The 27,666-nt window shown below is 35.5% G+C and overlaps 2 protein-coding genes across 4 annotated transcripts in view; one reads left to right on the top strand and one right to left on the bottom strand.

Moving 5' to 3' along the window:
- Positions 1–4,183, top strand: part of ORC4 (origin recognition complex subunit 4) — a 98,803-nt gene extending 94,620 nt beyond the window's left edge. For all 3 annotated transcript variants that reach the window (XM_057551964.1, XM_007183032.2, XM_007183031.2), the window contains 4 exons: positions 447–555; positions 1,283–1,378; positions 1,464–1,531; positions 3,734–4,183. In XM_057551964.1, the coding sequence (XP_057407947.1) occupies positions 447–555; positions 1,283–1,378; positions 1,464–1,531; positions 3,734–3,922 (462 nt within the window). In that variant the 3' untranslated portion in view covers positions 3,923–4,183. The remainder of the gene's footprint in view (positions 1–446; positions 556–1,282; positions 1,379–1,463; positions 1,532–3,733) is intronic.
- Positions 4,184–6,749: 2,566 nt separating this feature from the next.
- The window catches only part of ACVR2A (activin A receptor type 2A), an 86,447-nt gene continuing 65,530 nt past the window's right edge, over positions 6,750–27,666 (bottom strand). The window contains exons 5-11 of the mRNA XM_007183030.2: positions 23,213–23,356; positions 21,158–21,301; positions 19,644–19,789; positions 17,786–17,900; positions 14,856–14,994; positions 11,612–11,742; positions 6,750–10,520 (exon numbers count right to left, since the gene is read on the bottom strand). Coding sequence (XP_007183092.1) covers positions 10,326–10,520; positions 11,612–11,742; positions 14,856–14,994; positions 17,786–17,900; positions 19,644–19,789; positions 21,158–21,301; positions 23,213–23,356 — 1,014 coding nt within the window. The 3' untranslated portion in view covers positions 6,750–10,325. The remainder of the gene's footprint in view (positions 10,521–11,611; positions 11,743–14,855; positions 14,995–17,785; positions 17,901–19,643; positions 19,790–21,157; positions 21,302–23,212; positions 23,357–27,666) is intronic.

Below are 27,666 nucleotides of genomic sequence, written 5' to 3'. Positions count from 1 at the left end.
AATTGAATATAAAGTAGCTCACTTCTATCACTTAAGACTAACCTGGATTGGTTGATTGGGTGGTAAGAAAGTTTTTACAAGTCACACTTCTGCCTTTTTGGTTTGGTTTAGTCTGAGGCTTTAATTAGTAGTCTTACTTATTTTTGGTCTCTTCTCACCCTACTCCTTTTAAAATATTTTTCTTTTGAGGAGCTGTAAACAAACAATATATGCAAATGGAAAGGGGTAGAGAGAGCAGCAAGAATTTTTTAATGCTTTACATTTATACAGTTACATGGCATATGAATTGAAATACTGTATTTTAATAAAGCTAAATATGAGAATACCTTTCCCAAGCATTACTATTAACTCTTTCATAACTCTCTGAATTAAGAAGTTTTGTTCAGTAATATCTCCAAAGTGCCTAAGTAAATATGCAGTTGTTTTTCTGATCTGCATTTCCTTAGATGCTTGCTTTAAATCGTGTAACACCATCACACCCATTTATGACTGCAGCAGATCTGATGGAGGCAAACCAGCTGTGTAGCATGGACTCTAAAGCAAATATTGTACATGGTGAGAAACCTGCTTAATTAGTAGTCTTTTAAATGTTTGAGTTTATGTAATGGTATGATTTTCAAAATTATAATTAACATTGGGTATAGTATTTTATATACAGAATACTTTTATATCCATATGTCCTTTAACTCAGCCCTTTAAAAGGTATTGTTCCTTCCATTTAAAGTGAAAGAAACTCGAGGCACTGCCTTCCTTGCTACATTGTAAATCCAGCTGAGACTGTATTGCAGGCGTTCTCATTGCACCAAGTACTAATGAAGAGCATTGGCTTTTAGCCATTTGGGGTTCACTATCCCTTTTGAGAATCTAATGAAACTTCTCCTCTCCAGGAAAAAAAAAAAATAGATATAATTTCCAGGGGATTAGAGATTCTGAATAATCGAGGGCCCTATGTAATTTTAAAGTTGTATCATAATTGCAGCTCTGATTTATGTGGTTAAGTGTTAGATAGTATTGCCTCGAATCCTTGTACCATCTCTGGAAGTTTAGAAAGATCCTATTTTACATATATGAAAACTGAGCTCAGGGAGGTTGAGTAACTTTCTTAAGATTATTCAGATAATAGTGACTGAAACACATTTGAACCTAGAGGGGTGTCTTGACCTCCCTCCACCCCTCAAAACCATAATTTTTCACTTTATCCTTCTATTTGGAGGAAAGTTATTTCAATCTTATGTATCAGTAAATAAACTATACCTCATAGTTTGTTCCCCTTTTATTATAGGTCTGTCAGTCTTGGAAATCTGTCTTATCATAGCAATGAAACATTTAAATGACATCTATGAAGAGGAGCCCTTTAATTTTCAAATGGTTTATAATGGTGAGATGAGACATTGATATTTTCTAACACTACTACCCCCACTGCTTATTTGAAGCTACTAATGCTGTCATTGCTTTCTGTCCAGAGTTTCAGAAGTTTGTTCAAAGGAAGGCCCATTCTGTTTATAATTTTGAGAAACCTGTTGTCATGAAGGTAAGATATTAATTTTTAAAGGCTTATTTTTACATCTGATTTGATTGTATATATCATAGTTGCACTTTCATTAATTTTGAAACATTAGGTATTATCATAGGAATTTTATTCAAAACAGACCAAAAAAAAATCAATCTAAAAATGAAATGTTTGAATCATTCTGAAGAATGCAGCCAGTTCTTTTTACAGTTTTGGGGGTATACTGCCCTCTACTGTCTCTTCCTAGAACCGGCATCGTGCAAAGGATCTACTCGTTACATTCATAACCCTATCCCTTTATACCTCTAAGGTTGGCTTTATAATCTCAGCAGTAAAAAGAGACCGAATGAGTCATTAAGAAAACAAAGAATCTCATTGGCTGGTGAGGGTATACAGAGAAAGTTTTGTTAGGGGTGAGGCATGAGTTTTAAAACTTGAGGAACTTTATTCTGGCATACCATTGTCCACCAGAAATATGAGCCACATAATGTAATTTTAGATTTTCTAGTAGCAACAAAAAAGTTAAAAAAAAAAAAAAAGGTGAAATTAACTTGGACAGTAAATTTTATTTACTGTACCAAAATCTTTTGATCTATAGTCAATATAGAAAATTATTAATGAAGTTTTTTATTTTCTTTTGTGTTAAATCTTTGAAATTCTGTGTTTACATTTAAAGCACATCTTAATTCACTGACTATTCATTGGAAATAATTGCTGTTTAGATTCCTTAAATTATTTAGCTGAAGTAGATTTACATTATGAAATTGTTTCAAACATACAGATTTTATAAGTGTTAGTTTTTAAATTAAACTTAATAACAATTAAATAAAATTAAAAACAGAGTCCCACATTTCAAATGCTCAAGAGCCCCGTGTAGCTAGGTTACCTATTGGACAGCACAGCTCTAGAGGACTTTATGGGAAGAAACACCTTTTTTGATTTTTTTTAAGCAGTGGTCCCATAACTTCTTTAGCATCCTTTATAAGAGATTAGTAGTCAGAATTTTATTTCTTACAGCAACCAAAAAATGTGAGATCAGGGCATTGCCATTTCTTGAAAACAATAGGAAAAATATTTAGAATACTGGAGGTTGGTTTTTTCCTCCCTTCTTAATGTCCATATTTGTCTGATAGTCATAGCTCGTGGGAGTTGTATGAGTGGAAAGGTTTAGCTGAACACTTAAATTTTTATGAGTAATTTGAAGCTGCTCATTTCTACATTTTAATTAAATGAGAAAGTATTTTGCTACCTAGAAATATTTTAAATCTCCTCAGTTTTATTCAGCCAGTACCTGCAGCCTCTGGTATTTTCTCATTTTTCAGAAATTAATGATGTCTGAACTGTTTCTCTTTTCATCAGAAGAATTTTTATAGTACATAAAGAATATATTCCAACAGTATTTTTCACAATGAGGCTTAAGAATAGAAAGCTCATAATCTATTTCAGTGTATCAGTATTTAATGGTTAGTAGGTCATGATTTAATGGGTTTTTTTTTATACATTAATAAAATACCTAACAAACATGGTTAGAAAAGACATAATACATGAATGTTAGAGGTAAGAGGAAGCAGACAGTAAAGAGCCCTATTAAGGTGGGGAAGATGAAAGAAAGGGACTTTCTGACAGGTTGTAGTGGTCTCTGTCAGACTTCTTAGGGAAACAGGAGCCTGTCTTCTCCATACCCGTACCACTCTGCTGAATCATTTATTTATAGGATTAGCTGAACAGGTGTACTCCTACGGGTCTTTCCTGCCTCCCTCTCTTTTTACAGCTATATTAAACTTTTACACAGCAAAGTCTTACAAAGGTAGAAATAAAATGTAAAGGCGAATTTGAGTAACCTAGGCAATTAGTCAAAAAGTACTGGTCTTATCAGATCTTAGGTTTTTATAGAGAACTGGAAACTGTTAACTTAAGTACTAGGAGGAGATATGACATAGAATGAGGTTAGGAACAAAAACCATGTTGTACAAACTGAATTAAGTTTGCCCTGTTTATATTCAGTGATGCAGGGACGGATAACTGTATATTGACACTGCCTCGTGTGATGTGTGAAGTTTTTATGAGGTTGATGAGAGTTGTTTTTGAACTTTACTGATATCTATTAAGTTTTGTTTCCTGGTACTCTATTCCACAACTGACCAAAATCCTAACTGTTCTCTGAGTTAATGTTGTTTACTTTACTTCCCCTATTCAACCTAAACTATTTCTTTCATCTTTCAGGCCTTTGAACACTTACAACAATTAGAATTAATAAGGCCCATGGAAAGAACATCAGTAAATGCACAGAGGGAGTACCAGCTGATGAAACTACTTTTGGATAATACGCAAATTATGAATGCTTTGCAAAAATACCCTAACTGTCCTACAGATGTTAGGCAGTGGGCAACATCCTCCCTAAGCTGGTTATGAATATAACCATGGCTTCAGTTGTGAAGTTTCAGGCATACTTCTCTAAAGAATGTTGTCCTTTAACAAGATATGTTACTACATTTTCTTATATTTATAAAAATGTATTTTTGTATTTTTGGGAGACTGTTAACACATGTAGCATCATGGCTGCGCCTTGCCTTTGAATCACGGCACATGAGCAGTTACATGATTTATAATTCCAGTAATTTAGATTATGTTGCAGGTAGCTGTTCAAAAAAATAAATATGACTATTTCAGGGATTGAATCATATGCTTATTTAACACTTGTGAAGTATTTATGTGGTACATTTGAAGAGTTCACTTCAACCCAGCAGCCAGATGTTTTTACAAACCTTAAACAAAGCAGTAAAGAAACAATGGTAAGAGTTGAGGCGTAATGAGTAATCTTTTGGTCCTTTGGGAGGTGCTGCAGTTTTTCTGTATTCATGGAAATTTGGGATTCTGTCCCAGACCCAGGTCTTCTAGTTCAGGAGACTGATCAGTTTGGCTAGAAGATGGTTCACATGGAAGAAAAAAGCAAAAAGTTTGAATGTTTTCTTCCGGGCTTCTTAAAATATGGTACTCATACCATCTACAGAAGAATCTTTTGTAGCATGTCTTAAAATGCAGATTCTGGGGCCTGTTCTAGGGACTAGCATTTGTCTTTCTGACACAGGCAGTTTAGGGGATCCTGTGACCCCACCCCCACAGAAAATGGAAAGTGTATGACGGTGCTAACTAAACCTGCTTGTATCAAAATGTGGAGCCCTAGGAGGGAGGAATGTGGGAATGGCAAAGCATCAGGAATCCATGAACTAATGCTGGTATATGTTTAAAGTGAAATTTAGTAAGCATTCGTTAAGTGTTAGTGACTTCATTTATTCAAAAATATTTGATTGTCTATTATTTTCATGGAAGGTTTACTAAAGACAGACTCCCTATCCTTGTGTAGTTTGTAATCCTTTTAACTGTCAAAGACCTTATGATATTTAGTTACTGTTGTTTACAGGTGAGAAAACTAACACAGTAGTGGCCCTGTCCAGAGGATTGACAGACCCTGGAATTCAACTCATTTCGTTGACACCAAAACTCAGTAATGTGTTCCTTACCATGTATTTTTAAAAGTATACTCTAAAAAACTATTTACTTGGTTTTTAAGAAGTATTGCATTTAGAATGGAATATGAGATTTCTGTGCATAAAAATAGCTCTTTAGTAGTTGCAACCTGTTCTTTGCATACCGGCATTCTAAGTTTTCAGATCACTGTCATTTACTTTTCAGCAGTGTATTATGAAAGCCAAGGCTTGCACCCTGGTTCTATGCAATAGTCTACAGAGTTTTAGGGGATATTTTGCAAAAATACTTCCCATGGTGGCATCACTATTACCAGAAGCAAGGATTTTGCACTTGAGCTAAGACTGTCCCTTTAAAATTTCTTCTCAACTGTTTAGAGAAGTACCCTCTGCTTAAAGGCACTGACCATAAAAGCACCCAAAGAACTGGCTTGAAGATTGCAAATTTTTATCAGCTTAAGATGCCACTAAAAGGTTGAGAGCCCTCACCTGCCTTACAGAAAATCCATCAATATCAGTGAAAGAGCTATGAAACACACTAGAAAAAATAGGTTAGCAGAGGTCATACAAATGAAGCATGTGCCTACATTTCAAGGGCATTTTTTTCAGAGGAATGTTGATGTTCCCCTTTCCACATTCCCTAATACAGAGAAGCTAAATATACTTAAAATTTTTTAAACTAACTTCATCTCTTAAATTAAACCATCATGAATAAAATGAAAACCAAATCTGAAAAGGCCTTAGTAAAAAGCTTTCGAGAATAATGGAAACAAATATGGCTTAAAGATATTTTCATTTACTAGAGGAGGAATGTAGCCTGTTAACAGCACAATCAAAAGACTGAAAACCAGGTGGGGAGGAATGTTAGCGCCATCAGTGCAGTTTTCACTCACGTGATTCCCTCCAGGTGCCCTACCAAAAACAGGATCTTATTAAGAAAAAAAACAGTCTTTCCAGTTTTGTGGACATGCATGTGAATGGCTCTGAGGAGTTAAGAGCTGTTGGTCCAAACTTACCACATCATAATGCTATATATGTTGATTATATACTATTAACTGTCTGAAGAATCTGTTTTGCAGAACAACGCTGTGGAAACAGTTTCGGTCTTTCCGTAGAGATTCCTTGCAGATTCCACCATGGTTTGCATTTTCATTTGGTTTTAGAAGACAACACAGGTTCTTTCAAACCACCATAACCTAAGTGTTGCCCTTTCCTTCACCTTTACCCTAAAAAAATTGAGAATCCATGGGTGTGGACTGTGACGCTCAGTGTGACAAGGTAGGGCTCTTCCACCCCCACTGTCTTCGAAAGTCACGGGATAAACAAAGGAATTTGCAACACTAAAAATGTAAATGAATGTTAGCTTCCTTGGTGAGCTCTCTTACCGATTACCCTAAGTGAAAATACCAGAATTCTTCTGTTCAACTGGTAAACTAGTTATAGTTGGGAAGAGTAGTTTATGTCTTTGATGTCTATTACCTAAGCCACTTTTTTAAAATCTCCGTATGAAAAGCCAAGGTAACTAAGGCCATTTAGCCTCTCTTAAAATTGGCAGGACCAATATATGTAGTTTAGTGCAAATACAATCTGCTGACACAACAGAGGAGGGAAATGCCACAACTGACAAACCTCCCTTTCACCTATCCCCATTCTTGCAAATCTCAAGGTGTGAGCCTCACTATAAATTATAAAGCTACTGTTCCCCTCTTTAAGAACGTATAACTAAAGAAAAACTTCATATGCGAATCATACCATATTTATTTTTTTATTTAACTTGGGAATGGAATGGGGATAGCATACATTTTATTTGTACAATATTTAACAATCACTTACCCAAGGTGGGGTTTTATGGGACTTTTTTTTTTTCTTTTTTAACTTTTTGTTAAATACTTGCAGAAAAAATAGCAAGTACAATTTGACAGTAGTACAACAACCTGTGCCCAAAACACTGACAAGAAATACAGAGTAAAGCTAAAATAATTGTTTACCAATATTTTGAGAGGTAACAAATAGGATATGGGTTGAGACTGCATAAAAAATGTACTGCTGGTTGAATATCTGAGGTAAATGATGTTCAATCAAGATGCTACTTGTATCATTTTGCCCATAAATCAGTAAATAATTTTATGCACATTATACCAAATGTTCCTAAAAAGTAATATTTTAAAAAGGTAAAAAAGAGAAACTGGAAAATATCCGTGGTGAAGCATTTTTTTAAAACAGTAATCAGTTTATTCCACTGAACTATCATCTGGCCAGGATTTTTTTCCCCTACCACCTGCATTTTACTTAAATGTAGCTGTTACCTAGGAGTGAGGAAAGGGGGAAGAAGAGATTCTTTTTAGTTTCATGATATATGACTCATTTTTAAGTTCTAAACTTTTTTTTTTCCTGATTGTATTTTCGAAACATCACCTATGAAGGATAGTGCAAGTTCACGGGACCAACAATTGTGAGGCACAGTCTCTGTTCTGGAATTCACAAGGTACCTGTAATAAACATTCAAACAAGAATCACACATCACATGCTAAAAACTTCCTAGCATCTAAAATACATACAAGAGCTGTGCAGGGCATAAACTTCGAATAAAGCCAAACACTGGTTAATCCATCAGTCCTATGGCAGTTGATCATAAAGCATTCCTTACACGGAGATCTGGGCAAGGTAAAGAGTATAAGTTAGAGCAGCAGTTCTGATGGGTGTCATAAAGGCAAAATACAAGACGAATCATAAGGAGCACCATACACATGAGGAAAAAATTACTGGGGTCTCAGTGTACCCCAAAACAAATCATTTTTCTTTTTTTGATCTTTCTTTTTTTCAGTATCCCTAAGCTCAAAGTTTTTATTAACTTGCCCACTTACACTGACTGTAAACCAAACATGAAAATGCCCTGCAAAAGAAAGTTTTAACAAGACTAGGTATCAGGACAGGTAGTCACTGGAACATTCTTACTTTACTGCTTATAAAAAGTATTTTTCTGTCAATGTAATTCTCAAAAGGATACAGGTTTTAAAATTGGTTAGCTAGAGTTAAGTACAATACCCAGGATTTCTAAAAATTTTTTCTAACATGAAGAGAAAACTTTATTTTGTGAATAAGTGGTCTTATAAAATTTATCTCTAAGATTCACATAAGCCAAACATTCATCATAATATTCCCTTTTGTTTTCTTTTGGTTTGATTTTTTTTTTTAACTGTTAAAAACAGGACTGTTCACAACAGGTAGAAATTAGCCTTTAGGAGACCAACAGCTTTCCTGTATGAACATTCTCACCATCTTCCCTTCTTAATCAGTTTCCAAGTGGAAGCAAAACCAAACCAAGTACTTTTTGAAATAAAGGTGAACTCAGCATTGAAATGGGAATTCTTAGAAATACCACAAAGCCTTGGGTACATTATGTGACCAAGAGCACAAAGTTCTGTATGGTGTGTGGCACACAGACAACAATGCTGTTACTCTTCTTTCCCTCCCTGCTTAAGGAGTCTGTTGACCTATGTATTATTTATAAATAATATAATTTATTATTCCCAGAGATTAAGTGCATGTTTTATGTAAAATGTAGTGTACTGTGTGGTTAAATAGCCATTTGAAGACAACACATTCACAGTGAGCTCCTGATAGTGACACGTAAAAAATTCTTTTATAAAATTAATGTATGGGTTTTAAAATGACCTGACAAAAGAAGTACATAGCATAATACTGGCTATTTGTTGGTCATCAGTAATCCAGAAATTCAGGAAATTAATGTTTTACTTTGGCCTATAAATTTGAGAAAGAATCCAATTATATTCTAATGTAATATTGTTTTGAAAAGCACTTTGGCACCTACCTACCGTCAATTCCATTTTCTTATCAAAGATAAGGCATGAACCATCCTAAACTAATATCAGGGTTAGTTGTAAAAGCAATTCGTGGGAGGAGGCTAAGCTATGTTACCTATATCAACATTGGTTACCTCTAAATGTCATTGCATATCTTAAGTTATAAGAAGTTTAACTTGTTATCCCTGATTTGTTTTAAAGCAGTAACATCTGAAATCTGTGCTTAGAAACTTAAATCTCTACCCTAGGATAGTTCTTGGCGTATCACAGACAGACATCAAATATTACTCTGACAAGACGGCACCAAGCAGAAATACAGTGAGACAGTTACAAGTCTCAAAGCAGAGCGCGAGGAATTCTGGGTAATGACACTTCCTGAGGCGATCCTAAAACAGTGATAAAGAATGTCCCACACACTGTTTGGTGAAAAGAAATACACTACAATTTTACATATATAAATAGGAAAAAAAAAATCTATTTTAAAAGAATTAAAAATAATGAAGAGCTTTCCAGTGTTACAGCTCACTTTAAAAAATTTAAATCATGCTTTAAATTTTCAAATAGTCCCCAAGCACAGCACACCTAGAAAAATATGTAGGTAAGTATGCAATATTTTGGGAACTGGATATAAGATGAAGCTTTAAAACATGGGAGAAAGAGGGGAAAGACACCATTTTTTCATTTCAAAAAACACTTTTTTTTCCTTAAATCACAAGCTAGCACAAGAAAAGCTAAAACACTGCTTTACGAATGGCCACTTACTGTTGGCACTAAGCATAGCTTACCTTTTTTCTTAAATAACACAGTGAATTTGTAATACCTTGTTACAAAACGGGTCAATTTATTATTCAAATTTTGTTAGTGTTTTCAATTTTATAATTTAGCAACCGTGGAACTGAGGTATACCTTGTTGAGGGAGGTTAAAGTAATGCTTGGAAGCCTCTTTACTGTACCCCACTTAGATGACTTTGTTTATGTACACAGAACAGCAGCACACTAAACATTCACAAGCTGTGTCATATTGGCATTACAATAGTCATTTATAGAAACACAACAGCAAATGCAATAAAAACAAGTTACCCTTTTTAAAATCTGAAATGAAAAGTTTTTGATTTAAAAAAAAAATAGCAGTAGTTCATTTAAGGAATTAGTGTCGTCTTCGGACAGACATTAAGAAATCTGATGTCAGTTTTCAAACACTTGATTAGCCAGGTCCGGTCCAAAAAGATCCTTGATTTGGAGAGGGCCACATTCTTCATGTACACTTCTTCAAAAGTTTCTTTTTTTTTAGAGTTTGCAACTTTTCTCTTAGTCTCATGTCCTTCATGTCTCTGCTACAGGCAATGCCATTAAGTCTCCCAGAGCCACCTTTTGAAATGAGGGTCTTCTTTCTGAGATGTCCAGGAGACATCCTACTCATTTCACACAGAAAATAAACTGTAAGCAGTTTCGTTAGCAGCTCCAGTTCAGAGTCCCGTTTCTCAGTGTGTACACATGGTGCAACCATCATAGACTAGATTCTTTGGGAGGAAAGTCAACATTTGTCACCATCGTGACCACTGTTACAATGTCCTCTGTGGTAATGATATTTGTTAGTCTTTGCATCTGAGTAATTCTTTCACCTACACATCCAGCTGATAACCTGGCTTCTGCATCGTGATCCCAACATTCTTCTATCGTTTCACAGAGCATTGCCATTCCCTAAAAAGGAAAAACACATTCAAACACCACATCAGTTTTTGTTTTCTATTAGGAAATAGACTAAAACTCGCACAAAGAAATTGCTATTTTTGTGGGTTAAAGAAAGTTTCAAGATTAGCCAAGTTTGTTATTTGTCAACATTCACTTTTGAGTATCTATTATACACAGACACATGGAGAAAAGCACTGAGAGAAGTCAGTATTTTTTCTGAGCACTGGGACTATCACAGCAGGTGATTTTTTTCTTTTTTTTATTGGCGTATAATATTGCTTTACAATGTCACGTTAGTTTCTGCTGCACAGTGAAGTGAATCAGCTCTATGTATACCTATAGCCCCTCCCTCTTGGACCTCCCTCTCCCTGACCCAATCCTACCCATCTAGGTCTTCACAGAGCACTGTTTTTTTAATTCCAAAAATCCCTGACCATTGTTCATAAACCAGGTAATTTAAATGCTAACTTTTGAATTGGATTCAAAACCAAGGCTTTAAGAAGTTTACCAATTTTTGTTTTCTTAGTTAATATCAGCATTTCTACCTTGCAGTTGAAGTAGGAAAAAAGGTTAGAAAGCCAACCTTAAGGATTTTCTACCTGGCTTTATCCATGTTTCTAGTTATATCTAAACCAAAATAACCAGGGCAATTTTGTTCCAGCCTTCACCTACTTAGTCTCTTAAGTTCTTAAGAACGTGAAAATCATCCAGTCCCAAATCAAAATGCAAAAACTGTCATGGAGAGGTGAAAACTGGGCGCTTCACTTTCTTAAATGACCTGGGAAGGTGGTGATCAGCAAGGTTACCCGACTATCCACAGGCTCAGAGCCAGGCATTCCTCCCCTGGGAAGATCTCCAAACAGGGGGCACACTCATCTGCACAAGACCACAGAGCTGAGCTCCCCAAGGCTCTGACCTCACCATCTCCCTCACCAGTATACATAAGCCTTAATTCTGTTGTTTCTAGAACTCTAGTTCAGAATATCCTGTATGAAGACCACCACCTCAGAAAAAAAGAGAAATGTGCAGCGATATCAATCATTCCTCTGAAAAACATTTTTTATTGGAAATTCAAGTGCAAAGCTAACTGTATAACTTACAGCATGTTTCTGCCAATAATCTCTTAGAACAGGCCTCTTTTTTTTATGCACAACAACTTCCTGCATGTCTTCAAGAGAGGGATGCTGGCCAATTTCCTCCTCAAATGGCAACATGTACTCATCTACAGGTCCTGAAATGTAAAAAAAAGGGGAAAAATCATTTTAATTCAAATCTTCCTAACTTCCAAACTGGAACAAGCTTTCTAAAACACACTCTGTATCACCTTTTCCCAACTGTCATATGCTATAGTGACAGGAGAGAAACAAACGCTCAACTGTACTTATACCGCAGTGTGACGCAAACTAGAGGAAATCAAAAAGTCTGTAATTTGGCGTGTTAACTCTGCTAAGGACTGTGAAAGGAGCTTTCTTACCTGTTCTATAAGGAATGCCTATCTCTGTTTGTATATAGCACATAGGGAACCATGGATCTCTGCATATTAAGGACATAATAGCTCTTTAAGGTACCCACTCCTCTTGCAATTCAGATCAGACTGTAAACAGTAGTGCTTTCATCTCTGAAGATTTTGGGTTCAGTCTGCTATAACCATCTTTATTCTGACATGCCCAAACCCCCTACACACTCTACATGAGGAATTAGGTACCCTGGAGTCACATCTCTTCTCTGCCCTCACAAGAGCTGCCAAATATTGTTTTTTAAAAAATCACAAATGTACTCTACAAAAAGGGTTCCCAACAAGTCAGAATGTGTCTTCACAGACAAGCAAGATTTATTCTACAACATGTTCCTTTTTTTCTTAGGCCTACTCAAATATGGAAATTCAGTTAGGAGTTCGTAATAACTAATAATTGATGAGCACTTATGGTGACCAGGAACTTTATATTATTTGCTTCCATTTTATCTTCACAGAGTGAAGGTGGTATTACCCTATTTTACAGATAAGAAAGCAGCTCAAAAAAAAGTTCCATAATCTGCACAAGGGCATACAGCTGTTAAGTAATAGAGGTGGAATTTGAATCCACCTCAGTGACTCTAAAGTCTGTGCTTTCAATCACTAAACTGTCTCCCCTTGGCAGAAATTGGTCACTAATGAGCAATTTCAGTGACCAGATGTGTCTGTATATAGACATAACCTTGTACAAGTTCTCAAAACACACCAAATACTCCTGCATAGAACATAAGTTATCAACAGCTGATCAAGAAGGAGGCCATCTAACTCAACCCTGTCTAAATATAAGAATCCTTGACGGCTGGATAGTCAGTCTCTGCTGAAGCATTTCCAATCACTTAGAGTACTGACATTCTAAGGTGTCTTGTTTAACCCTTGCTACTCAAAGTGCGGTCCACAGGTCAGCAGCACTGGCACTGATGGGTAGCTTGTAAGAAATGTAAGTATCAGGTCCCACCTCAGACCTGCTGAGTCAAAATCTGAATTTTAACAAGATTCCCAGGAGTTTGGTTTGCACATTAAAGTTTGAGAATCACTGAACTGAACCATCAACAATTAGCCATCAAAAAAATTGAAAAGCACTTACGTTAGCAGTGTTCATACTGTCCCCTCTGCTTCAATTTCTGACTTGAATCAGAAATGCCTGACTCCGCAATTGAGTATTTCATAGCACGTGCAAGGCATTCAAGAAATGTAAGCATCTATCCTATTCTTTTTCCATAAAAACTTCCCTGATAACCTCTCCTCCCCACAAACAAAGCAAGTCCTCACACCTCTAAACTCCCATAACACTCCCTTAACATTTCTCAGGTATTAACATTCATTCAAAAACATTTACCTATGTAGACAAGTCATACTTACCTTACTCTGGAGTTAATTGTCCAGGATACATTTTATCACCTTAACTAAACTGTATATTACTTGCGTATCCCCCATAACACTACATCCAATTGGCTTGCTTTGGAGAGTTCATATTAATGAAATTCTTAAGAAATATATTTTCCTGTAACATCTGCCATCTAACCTACTTGTGCCTCCATAAATGCACACAATAAATGCATTTTTTCTTCCACTTTGAGCCAAAACACACTGAACAGCTTACTCTTCTACCTACAGACGTCTAAGCTAAAATTATATCCCAATTGCTTCAACCTTTCTTAGGTTCTGGATCCATTCCCATGCCAATTTTGGAAGAATGAATGGCTGTCCATTCCTGAGCACTTTCCACTAAATTCCCTCTAAAAGCAGAGTATCCCAAATCAAGTTTCATATACCAGAGGTAGTCTGTCCTACACTGAGAAACTATTACAGTACTCAGAAAATATTCTTATAAACATAGGTTAAGATGGTTATACCTTCTATAAATTAAAATTTTAAAAGATCAAACTAATTTACTTGGTTTGGGAGTTTAATAGTCAGGAAATTTGCCTTATATTCTCATATCCAAAAAAGTGTAGTATAATTGGAGAGAGTAGAGACCTTTTGAGGAGCACTAAAGACAACACCTACAACGCTATAATTCTGTCACATGAGGAATATAATATGCAGGTTTATAATGAGTCAATCAATGTAAATATTTTTAGGACTTGAAAAGGACTTCAAGAACAAGAACTAGGAATCCCTTAGAACCAAGGTGATGTGCTAGGGAGTGTAACTTATGTTCACAATAATGTCTGCATCAGATCAGACTTACAAAGCTTTAAGGAGGCAGAATCTAACCTGTGGTATAACACACGCTCAGTTCTGGGTCATGGAGGACAGAATGGTAATTCAATCCATCACGGGAGGGCTGAACAGACAGCCTGAGTATCCTGGGAGTCAAAATCCCCCGATTCTATATGCACCTCCTCTCACCCAAGAGTTGACTTTAACTCTTAGGTGTCTCAGGACCCTCGTGATCTAACCAAAGTAGCAGCCCTCTCCCTGAATCTGGATCAGAGTTTCAAATCTTGATTTCACCACTTATCACCCTGCAACTAAAACAGACAAGCTATTTAATTTCTAGTTAAAATTTGAGCGTCAAATTCCTCACAACTGAGGTGATAATTACCTCCAAAGTTGTTTTAGGAAATAAGCTAAAGGTATGTAAAGTGCCCAGCAAAACATCTGGCAATGGTAATGGATCAATACATATCAGTACCTTTCCTCTCCCGCCCTCCCCATCCCCTGCCTCCTGAATTTTCTTTATGCTACCACCTCTTGGAGTCTATTTAAAAAAAATTGTACTTTAAAATATTACCTTAGAGAGTAATCAACCCTTTTCATACATGTGTAGTAGGTACAGGTATACATATATATGTATATGTCTTTTAAAAAAATATATGTTCCCTTACCATCTGCAGCAGTACAGCGAGAAGCCAGTTCCCACAGGACTAATCCCATGGCGTACATATCTATCCTCAAAAATGCATCCCTTTGGAAGTTTATAGCACCCTCTAATACCTCTGGAGCCATATACCTTCGGGTACCAACCTGAAAAAGATGTTGAAAGCAAGCAGCACTTACTAACTTTGTGAACTAACATTTTATGATTTTGTAAAGAGAATCAAAACCAAGTGTGCTCTAATATCAGGTAAGATAACTAAATTATGACTACCAGAATTTTATTCCATTTCAAGTAATACAACAGCCAAGACCCTGGAAACAGTGGATGCAACCATCAGTAGGGACTGCTTAAATAAGTAAGAGTACTATGCAGCTCTTAAAAAAAACATGAGGTAAATCTATAAGGACAAATATGGAAAGATTTCTAAAAATACTGTAAGATGAAAACAGCAAAGAACAAAGCAGTATATATACTAAGATCCCTTCTGGATACACTTAATAGATATATCAACAGACATTATGCTGGTCTAGGCTTCGACTTTTTCCCCCTTCTGGAAGTAATCACAAGAAACTGAACAATGGTTATTTGGAGAGAGGATGGAACAGAGAAAAAAGGCTGTATACTTTTCAACTGTACATTGTTTGAAATGTATCTTTTTAAAAAAAATACTCCTTTTGAGGGTTTCTGTGTACGAAAAAAAAAAAACTTAATAAACAATACAAAACATAAAACGAATTAGCCAAGTAAAGGATGGATAAACTTTAAAGTTCCGTTTCCACAAAATCTATGTATTTGTTTCTTCATGAATTCTGTCTTAAATTCTTTATTGATATCTGTCCCTAACAATCTGGTATTTCTTAGTAATGTAAATATGGTTACTAAGCTAGCACAGCTAACTTTGGTTGGTGCTTGACAAGATTCATATATGAACACTTAAATAATTTCTGTGAGATAGGTGGTTAGATTAATCCACTTGAGTTTAATAGGTCTAGGGAATGGGCCAGATACTGGTATTTCCAAAAGCTCCATTGTTAAGTGACTATCATCTATAGACTAGAAGTTGGGCAATTATCTGCAAATATACATATAAAGAGATGTTTAAGAAAAAATAAGGATAGATCACTAAGACCCTGAAGTTCAAAAACCCGAACTTTTTAATTCATTTAATAAGGAGAACACTTCAAAGAAAGGGTAAAAAGGGAGCTTTGCCTTTTTTGCTACTTTAAATAACTATTTTAATTGTACTGTAAGCAAGCTTTCCCAAAAATTTACTTTTCTCCTGAAGATAAATGTGTGCCTTTCCAAAGTACTTCTTTTCTTATGAAATGATGACATCTTCCTTTTCAGTATAAAATGTCCTCTCTTTTAGAAATTGATGATGATATTAGAGAAAAATGTTATTTGTTTTCCAGTGTTCTTTGCAATATATAAAATATGCAATAATAAGCATTTTGAAACTTTCTGGTCCATGAAATCTAAAGTCAAGGAATCAATCATGTATTATTCATTATTATTCATATATATGTATTCAATACATATATATATGTAATTATTATGTATTATTAGTTATTTTTACCCTCATCATGTAAGCCAATCATGAGGGCATTAAAAGATATGAATGAAGGGAGATTCGTCTGGTGCTTTGCGATGACCTAGAGGGGTGGGACAGGGAGGCTGGGAGGGAGGCTCAAGAGGGAGGGGATATGGGGACATGTGTATGCACATGGCTGATTCACTTTGGTGTACAACAGAAACTAACACAGTACAGTGAAGCAATTATACTCCAATAAGGATCTATTAAAAAAAAAAAACTTGAAAAAAAAAAAAGATATGAATGAATCCCCAAATTCTTTTCTTACAAAGGGGGGAGGTTTATAAGGTACCAAAGGATTAAACTCTTCCCAAAAATTTAGTCTTAAGGTAATCAGACAATCAGCTCAGAAGCCTGGTCCTAGGCTTCCTGCACAATCTCCCATCTCAGTTACATTCTCCACAAAACTGCCTTCCTTCCCAAATACATATGTTGTCAACTTTTCTAGAACTATGACTGCTGGCTAAATTCTTAAATCATTAGTCAATGTTGCCAAAATTTATTGTGCTATGTTCTTGGAGGTCAGTAGGACACACTGGGCAAAAAGAAAGTTGAGAATCAGATGATCAAATAATTTGCCTGATTTGAAAGGGGAAGTAATGACTGTGCAAAATCATTTGGCTTTGTAAGGAAATATCACCTTTCAGGTCAAACTGGTTTGAAAACACCTTTCTTAGAGCCTCAATTTCTGAGAATAAAACGTATGGATAATGTTCTTTTCCTCTTTGGCTTCCCTAAAGGCTCCCATTGCTGAGGTCTCTGTGCAGACCTTGGTTAGTAGAGTTAAACTCCTTGCTCAGGGCCTTACAAGTGCTCGGAACTCTGGAGAGAATTCAGAGAAAAGCTATAAAGTTGATTAAAGAGTTAAAGAAGCAACAGAGACCAAGAAGCAAGAAACTATCAGTGCTGTCTGGAAAAACAGGCACTAGATCTTAGTGCATCATAACATGAAGAGTGACTGATTATTCCTCCATTCCTCCTAAGACAGTGAAAGAATCAACAAGTTAAAACTAGTGAGTTAATATTAAGAACTCCCTAAAAGAATGAGGCCTATTAAAATGTGTTGGATTCTTCTTTGATTAGTTTTAAAAATAGAATCCTATGACATCTAAGTTGTTTTATGAATTGCTTGATCTAAACCACCTGAGGTCCTAACAGTCCTTCATCACCATATGAAAATATCTTCCTCAGCAAATTTAACATATTACTCTTAAGAGAGTCATTTTTATATTAGATACCAACTTAAGAACCAGCACAATAATTTTAGACCAACTGATCCCAGATGCCATGTAAGAAAATATGGGACAAGATTATTTTTTCTTACAGTTTACAGTTATCATCCTTACCTGTCCATGGGTATCACCTGCAGACTTGCCAGCCTCAAATTTTAACGCCAACCCAAAGTCAGCAATGCAGGCTGTCAGATTGTTTTTCAACAGTACATTTTTACTTTTGATGTCCCTTGCAAATAGAAAGATAAAGTTTTCAAAATTCAGTTTAAACAAGTTATCTTTTAAATTTTTTGACTGTAAGTAAGGAGAGACTATGTATGCTTTTAAAAAATAGTTATTTCAAAGTATGAAATACAGAAAAGGGGAGAGAGACGAAAAGTTTAAAGTCAAGTCTCCAGATAGCTTGAAGCACAAGAGTACCTAGTCGACCTAGTCGTATCCATTACATGGACAATAAGAAGGAATTCTCTCCATAAAGCAGTTTTATAAAGAGCTGCCATTCCAAAAATACTGTCCAGCCTACATGTTACCTATGTCACTCCTAACTACCAATCATAAAATTGTTGTTTTTTAAGATAATAAGCATATTTCAGAGTTTATAGTTAGAAACTCTCATTGACACTGAAATTTAAAAACCAAAACGAAAGAATTTTCAGTAATAGCTGAATTGGAGCTTTTTGCCTATCGGCACAGGCCTACATTTTAAAACCGTCCCTTGTTTTAATGGTTCTTATTATCTTCACCAACTTGGCTGTACAAAAGCATCTCTACAAATGTATAAGAGAAATTTTTCACCATAAACATACACTGCTCCAGCTGGATCCTGGTGTTCCAAAAAGCGTAACCATTTTAAGGCAATCAGATGTCTTCCTCTACACATTTGCCTCTTCTAGCTCATCCTAGGGCTTACTATACCCCAGTAAGCTCAGTAAGCTTGTCTACCCCAGTAAACACACGGGTGCCAAGAGCAATGGTAAACTTATGTGTGCAGACACAGAGACCAAGTGTGAGACAGGGGACGCACAGAGAGACAACCACAAATGCTACAAAAATCAGTCTTAGACTAAAATGATTTTTAGGGACCCTACTTACAATAACCTTTGGGGGTTCCAAAGGATTAGTTCCCTATAGGACTAGGTGAGGCGAGCAAAAATCCAGGAAGAGGCGGTTAGACTGTATGTAGGAAGGTGAGAAGGGAAGCTATTTCTGAGGTAGAAGTCATTTAAGGTTTTCAAAATCAGAATCTACATTAGAACTGGAATAAAAGTAATGCCTCCCAGCAACCTAAAACACCACCTGATGGCACTCAACTAAGTATTTGTTAAATGAATCAGGTAATTTAAAACATCCATCTTTAAACTGAATATAAGATGACAGATTGATCCCATGTTCAAGGAAGTTAAATACACAATGGCAAATTGAATCCCATGTTTAAGGGAACTAACGGTTTCCCTTTTAAGGATATGACAATTGTTGGGTCCAAGTACTATTTCTTCACTGAAAAATAAAATTTAGTAAGCCCAATTATTCAAATAATACCTCCGTCCACCTCAACTTAGGTAATGATCACATGGTCATTTCAAAACACAAGCAAAAAAGATACTCAAAATCTCTCCTTAATTACATCCCCTTATACCTATTTATAATCATCTTTGAAGTAAATCATGTTTTGAGGTAAAACAAATTTCTCCTTTGAGACAAAGAAAATACACTTTCATTCTTAACTGTGTTTTCGGAAATGAGACAAATTGAAACGTAAGTCAATAATTAACCTTTGATAATGATGTTAATATATACATTATCCAAAATACTTCCTGGCCAATCTCAAAGCTAATTTGAAAAACAAGTGAAAATCAATGCCTCCTATAGCATGATTAGGTAACTAGGGGAAAAATAAATTTTGCCCAGGGGACTGAAAGTTTAAATAATAAATACTGAATTATTGGGTAAAATAATATAAATTTAGCTCTACCTGTGAGATATGGCGGGTTTGTGGCCATCTTTTAGGCCAGGTATATCCTCATGTAAATATGCCAATCCTCTAGCCATGGTTTCTGCAATATGACACAATTCATTCCAAGAGACCACATTAGCCTTAAGAAAGTCTGATAGTGAACCCTAAAGAAAGGGGGAAAAAAAACAACTTATGTTCTTGACAAAAGCCATATGTATATGGAGACTTTCCTTTTTACTTTTAAGAGGTCATGGAAGGCAACATAGCTTTCCTTTCAGTGAATAATATCCAAAACGCAATCTTTCTGGAATGGTTCAAGTTTCACATTAATAAACATTTGAAAGGAATACCACTAATCTTTAAAGGTTTGCTACAAGCACAGTCGGTCAATTTCCCATTGAGAAGGCAAAATTTACAAAAAAAGATTATTGAAAATCTAAAGTTCTAGAAAATATTTTAGAAGTTAAAATATACTGACTATAGAGATGTTATAAATAGGACTAGGAGGGGCTTCCCTGGTGGCGCAGTGGTTGAGAATCTGCCTGCTAATGCAGGGGACACGGGTTCGAGCCCTGGTCTGGGAAGATCCCACATGCCACGGAGCAGCTGGGCCCGTGAGCCACAGCTACTGAGCCTGCGCGTCTGGAGCCTGTGCCCCGCAACGGGAGGGGCCGCGATAGTGAAAGGCCCGCGCACCGCGATGAAGAGTGGTCCCCGCACCGCGATGAAGAGTGGCCCCCGCTTGCCGCAACTAGAGAAAGCCCTCGCACGAACCGAAGACCCAACACAGCCAAAAATAAATAAATAAATAAATAAAATAAAGTAGCTATAAAAAAAAAAAAAAAAAATAGGACTAGGAGAACAAAAAATTAAAACATATGAACAACAACTAACCTAAAGAATCTTCCTCTAGAGATTACTGCCAACCTTTTAGTCAAGAATTAAGGGAATTAAAACAGCCACTTTTTTCTGAGAGTGATGAAACTGATTGCCAAGAAGATCACAATTTCCTACTTCATTAATGTATACTTTCATACTAACTCTGAAAGCAGAAAAATTGAGGAAAAATAGCAAGTGTGTTTTGGTGGTAATTATCCTACAAATTAGTGACTGATCAAAGATCAGATAAATTTCCTGACCCTAGTTTTGTCACTAAGTGCCATCGATTAAAGAATTTTAAGAAACAAAATTCAAGCTGAAAAAATGTCTCATGTAATAAAAGTGGACAGTAAATGGTAAATGAAAATTCCTAAGCATTGGCTATACTAAAATAATTATTTGTAAGAGAGGTAATTGCAGCACAAGAAATCAGGGACAAAAGACTGGTATTATTTAAGTAGAGGGTTAGATGAAAAAGTTGTCATCTTTGTTCTTCTATTAAATAAATCATTTTTAAAACAGGTTTTTATTTATAAATATTAACCAACTATAATAACACACTGTTCCCAGAAAAATAAGTGAGGGCTTTGTAGCCAACATTAGGCAGTAAGCCAACCCTGACTTCACTGAGTTAAAATGGAAAGTCGTTTTACCTTTTCATGAAATGCTGTGATTAGCCAAAGATCCACATCAACACTGGTGCCTCGTTTTTCTGCACCAATGAACTGTAATATGTTCTCATGCTTCATTCCAGGCAAACTATAGACTTCATATTCATTCTGCCATGACTGTTTGTCCTAGAGTTAAAAAGAATAGTAAGAATGCAAAGAACACAGGCAAATAAACCATATCTAAGAGATTACTCAAGTAAGTTCTAAGGCAATTTTTTTTAAAGGCTAAGTATTAAGAGATTCTTTGGTTTTGTTTTGTCCTGTTTTTTAATAAAAGAAAATTTTGACAACAGGTAACAGTTACATACCAAATGCCTGCCCTGCCCCATTCCTTCAAACATACTTTTTTGTGTTTATAATTTGTAAACATAGAAGTTGATCAGAAATACTGCACTTCTGAATCCTAACAATGGCAACACATTCCACATACAAGTTAGTACTACAGTGTAATTTTATCACGGTGTGAAATTACCTGTGTTACTATTAAGAATAATCTCTCTGAGAGATGAAATTCAGGGAGAATGACTTCATCTAAATAGAAAACAAATTTTTTCAAACACTAACAGCATGTCAAACCTTCTTAACAAAATGTTTAGAATACCCTGCAGAGTCAATAAGAGAGCAATGGGGTATAAATATGCAATACAATAATTTGAAACACCACAGATTCACTTGTGCCTGCAAGTGATCCATGCCTCTTACATGTCTACTTATAAAGGATTAGTTTCTTTTCACAATGGGAGAATAACGAAAGTGGGAGGCACCATAGCATAACAGTTAGGAACCCTCTGGATCCAAGCTATCGAAGAACCTTTGGCATGTGACATAATCATTCAGCTTCCTGATCAGCAAAACAAGGACTGTAGTGTGTGCCTCATAGGGCATTATACATATACTGTGTGTTATATTATATGTATGGTAATAATACATAGTAGTGAGTACTCACATATGTAAAGTACCTCTATCTGACACAATAGAACCATTCAATAAAATGTTAGCTACTGTTGTTGTTGTTACTCTTATGTTAATAGCATCCAAATGCGCTTCTCTAATTTTTAAGCTTCCTCACATGAAATAAGAACCCTGATCTTCTTTGTGAATCTTGGCCCAAAAGACTTTTCTTTTGAGAACTAAACTACAGTTAACAGTATCTGCGTTGCTACCAAAAAAAAAAAAGTAATAAACTTCTTCACAGACTCTACGAAACAGGCTTTCAAGGAGGTAAGAGGGCAAAAATCTAGGTATATTAAGACAAAGAAATTGAATAATTTTGGTATAAGGAACATCTACTATAAAGGTGCAGGGGTGAAGCCTGCATCAAAAATCCCAGCCAGGATCGCAATACCATGCACGGCATTAGCCACAGGTGTGTATAAGCAGAAGACAGGAACAAAGGAATTATCATAGATCTATACCAGCAATGGAGCAAAACTAAAGAATATCTCAGAGGTGCATGAGACCAGGGTTTTATAAGGTTGGCCCCCTTTAATAGAAAAACAAGTCAACAGTAAATCAATTATTTGGAGTCTTGACTCAATGCCTCTGAAAATTCACCAAACAAAATCTGAAATGATTACATCAATACTCAAAGTAGAACAAAAATGAATCAGTCTGGTAATATATCTCCAAACAGCGATTCTAAAACAAAGCACACTATACTCTTTCACTATTCTGTTTGCTTTTTCTGATAATGTCAATGGGACACTGAAAGTTAACCACTCAGACAATGAATTATTATATTTTTAAATTAGAATCCTCATCTTCACTTTGCATTTCTGTAGAATTTTTACTGGCAAAAAAATCTCCTGTATGCTTATGTATTGTAATTCCACCACTTTAAACAAACATGACTGTTGTACCATTCATTTCTCAGATGAGAAGGCGGACATAATAAGGGCTAACCACTTTCCCCGGTATCACAAAGAACCACCATGAAACATATGGCTTGTGTTTTCAGACTGTTTCTGAGTTACAATGACCTAGCCAGTTGCATCTTTTAAAAAATATATGCAGACTAGAAAACTGCAATAAACATACCTGTATTGGAAATATTTTCACAGCCACATATTCATTGAGTAACTGGGCTTTCCAGACACAACCAAATCTTCCCCTTGCTTTCACTTCTAGTAACTGCAGTGGCTTCAAACCTAGTAATGGAGAAGGTGGGGGTGGTCCTGGGTCCTACAGATAAACAATAATAATATTATCTAAAGAGCAGCACATAACACATCTCACTTCTAAATATCAGAAAAACGTGAGTATACTGAGGAATCAACTGACAGAAACGGTAGACACGTACAAATGACATTAACTTCAATCTTGCCAAAACTGAATTCTCAAGCATTACTAATTATCTATAGTGATCAAAAAGCAAGAAACTTGAATTAAGAGTTTTCATAATAACATTCCTATTGCTACATACATATATATATATACATATATATATATATATATATATATATATATATACACACACACATATACATACATACACATATAGCAATCAGGAGAAAAGATCAAAAATCTTTTTGATCCAGTCTCACTAATTCTCCTAAGATTTTTCTGTGACCTTCAGGATATTACTAACGGTATTTTAATTTCATCCAGTTGATTATTCCTTATAGGATAAGGATTTGAAAAGTGCCAGATACAGCAAATTATGGCTACGTCTCAAAGAAACCACTCCTCAAAATCCATTACTTTCCCCAGTGAGTGTTTAAATCTTTCTTCATGAATATCAGAAATACCCACAGCTATTCTCAAACACATTACAAATAGGTATTTCAAATACAAAGCACATAAAAGGAGTATGTAAGTTAGTGTTGCTATAACCAAACTGCTCCATTCATTCTTATTTTTCCACCCAGTAACAATTTATCCCTTTGCTTATAATTACTTCCCAGAATTGATCTGAGATAATATTAGTATTCTGGGACTCATGGGCAAAGAAAGTACAAATAACAATTCAGAAAATAAGTGGTCATCATATTAGATGATAAGGTATGGTAAATGAAAGAGAAGTATACTGCTATAGTTAATTTTTTAAATGGAACAACTATAATATATAAATAGGAGTACAGCATCACCAGGGAATCCTCCTATACAAAGTAGAGTGGCTACCCTTCGCTAAAAACATTGTATTAGTTAAATATCTGCAGCTAAAGCAAGAGGTAGAAAGCCTTTTGCAAAGCTTCCAGAGGAAAGCAGTAACATGTTTGAAAGCCTGTGTAATGAGTATTGTTAGGAAGAACTAAAATTTCTGTGGCAACAGCAACAGACTTTATGACACTGGGTGGCACCTAAGACACTTGGAGATTGTATGTCACCCCTTTATCAATGCATGTCTCTCTGCCTTTACTCTCCTTCCTTAAAACAAACAAACAAACAAACAAAAAACCCTCCTCTTCTAATGCCTCAGGACAGTTAGTGCTCCCTTTAGGCATTATTCAGCCCCTGGATGCCACTCAAGATTTTTTAAAAGTTGGCATCTACATTAGAAAGACCCTCAGCAATAGAAACATTGCAAAGTATTAAAGAGAAAAAATAATGTAATTTCTTCTTCTAAAGTAGACAATCTTTCTAAAATGGTTTGAGAATTCCTATTTTAAAACAGTATGATAACAGAAGACTTCCTGTGACCCATTTTAACATCAGATATTTATTTTTTAAATGTCTGCAAAAGTTGCTTTTCCTTCACACGTTCAAAACATGAAAGGTTAGTAGAGCTAAAGATTACTTTAGTTTAACAGAGTGACAAGTTAAGAAAGTCAGATGTACATCTTACAGAAGTATGGCCTCTCAAATTATGAGTCTCAGTGGGAGGGGACACAAGACACTCTGGAGAAGCTTTACCAGAACTGAACCCCCCCTCTCTCATTCCTTGACTGATCATCTATATCTGCAATAAGAGACCCCACGGATCGGAGTATATGACTTATGTGAATGTGGAGACAGGAGGCAACAAGTTGAAACCCTCTTCTAGAGGCAAAGGAAACCAGTCAGAGCTCTAAGTTCAAGAATTATTGGGGGGCTTCCCTGGTGGCGCAGTGGTTGAGAATCTGCCTGCCAATGCAGGGGACACGGGTTCAAGCCCTGGTTTGGGAAGATCCCACATGCCACGGAGCAACTAGGCCCGTGAGCCACATTTACTGAGCCTGCGCGTCTGGAGCCTGTGCTCCGCAACAAGAGAGGCCGCGATAGTGAGAGGCCCGTGCACCGCGATGAAGAGTGGCCCCCACTTGCCACAGCTGGAGAAAGCCCTCGCACAGAAACGAAGACCCAACACAGACAAAAATAAATAAATAAATAAAACTAAATATTCACCTACAAGTTTAAAAAAAAAAAAATTATTGGATAACTGCATAAAAGAATAATTATGCTAACTAAACAAAGTTCAATTTGAAAAACTTTAAATAACTATAAGGTTAAAGTCAATGATTCCCCCTCCTTTAGAGATAAGTTAGAAAAGTTGAGTTTTCAAAGCAGGGATGACAAAAATTAAAGTATGCAGATAAGGGTTGAAAGCTGAAGAGGGAAAATAACCAGGTAAAGAGTAATATAGCACTATATGTAAACACTAAAATTTTTAATAACTTTTATAAATTGACTGATAATGTCTCTCTAGATAACATACACATTATCCATTCTCTATGCTAAAGAGTACCAACCATATGGATATGATTCAGTCTATAAAATAGGATTTAGATGACTTAACGCACATCTCAAATTAAGAATATGTCAGCAGTTCAAAATAAGACTTTACTCTGTATGACAGACTCTAGGTCCATCCACCTCACTACAAATAACTCAATTTTGTTTATATTCCATTGTATATATGTGCTACATCTTCTTTATCCATTCATCTGTCGATGGACACTTAGGTTGCTTCCATGTCCTGGCTACTGTAGCTGATTCATGTTGTCATAAAGCAGAAACTAACACACCATTGTAAAGCAATTATACTCCAATAAAGATGTTAAAAAAATAAATAAAAGAATACCCAAAATAAGACTTCAATATAATATTAACCTTAATTTTAGGAAACAAAAATTTCCAATGCCTATGTTTAGAATAAAAAAAAAAAAAAAATCACTGAATGTTTTCCAAATGCACAGATAAACCTAAAAGTTCCCGTAAGTTTCCAAGACTCTGTTTACAAAGTTTCTAAGCTACTGTTATTTCAGTAAGAAATCTTAGATCACTCTAATGAAATTACCATTACAGTCAGCATTATATATTAACAGCCTGAAAATATGCTTTGTCAAAATTACTTATAAGTAAAAAGCTTAAATTTAGGAGAACACAGGCCAATTTTCAAAGGGTGAGAAAAAGATCTACAAAGGCACACTCCTACAAAATGTCAAAACTTAGAAATGATAATTCTACAATTCTTAGAAAGGTTAGGTTCAAAAATGAGAACTCTGTAACAGGTTATAACTCTATAAAATCTATACTACCAGTCAATATATCTTTTTGCTTTTCTAATAAAATATTATTGGACTATTCTTCTAATTCACATACTTTTCAGTTCTTACATTTAAGAGCTTACATTTAAAGGAAGTTTTAACCACTTCCCTCATATCTAGCTTTTACTTATCCTATAATCTAAGAATATTAGAAATTATTTTCTGTTTATTAGCAGCATTATACTAATTTACCCAAAAAAACCTCATACTTGATTCTAGGAATAAAGATTTATACCCCTAAAATATATGCGAACCTGGGGAGACAAATTCAGACTTAAACTTCATAATGACAACAACATTCTGATATTATCCATAAAACATGGCTTTGCCCTGCTACAGAGAAAAACCACTTTTGGAGGGGTAACTATAAGGACTACAGAGTTCCTGAAAACTTTCCCTAAGTTCCAGTTCTCTTGCAGTACCCATGCTATTTTGCACAGTTAAAAAGATATTCATTAGAACATGGTTCTGATTACACCTCTTCTTTACCCATTTGTATGTGAAAATTATGGCATCAGAAGACATCATGTTGAGAAGCGACAAAGGACAATAGCTGGAGAAAGTGCCCCCCACCCCAGCACCACTTACACAGTATCATTACTGTAACCAATAGTGGATAAAAGATTACAGGTGAAGAGCTGTAAAGCAGTCTGTGATCATTTTACTTATTCTGAGTTCTCCATATGAAAGGTTAATTCTAATCTAAATAAAGCCTTAAACTTCCAGACAGCAAAAGATCAAGTTATACTTCTCTAGCCAGTCCATTTGCTAAAGATGCCAAAGATGAAAGAAACTACCTGAAAATATAGATTTCACATTAAAAGATAATGGATTCGACCAGAAAGTCAGCATCTGTTAAAAATGAGCACATGCTGATATTTAAGGTAATGACATACTATAAAAATTAAGCAATACAAGGTTTGTAAGGCTAAAAATCTAGCCATTAGGTGTTAACTTCTAGCCAACTATAACAGTTGTTTCTACATTTCACCTTAGATAAGTATAAACACTGGTAACAATTCTTTA

Source organism: Balaenoptera acutorostrata, chromosome 8 (genome assembly GCF_949987535.1).
Source record: "Balaenoptera acutorostrata chromosome 8, mBalAcu1.1, whole genome shotgun sequence".
Taxonomy (NCBI): domain Eukaryota; kingdom Metazoa; phylum Chordata; class Mammalia; order Artiodactyla; family Balaenopteridae; genus Balaenoptera; species Balaenoptera acutorostrata.
Note: the sequence above shows the minus strand (reverse complement) of the source record. Positions and strands in the feature narration are given on the sequence as shown.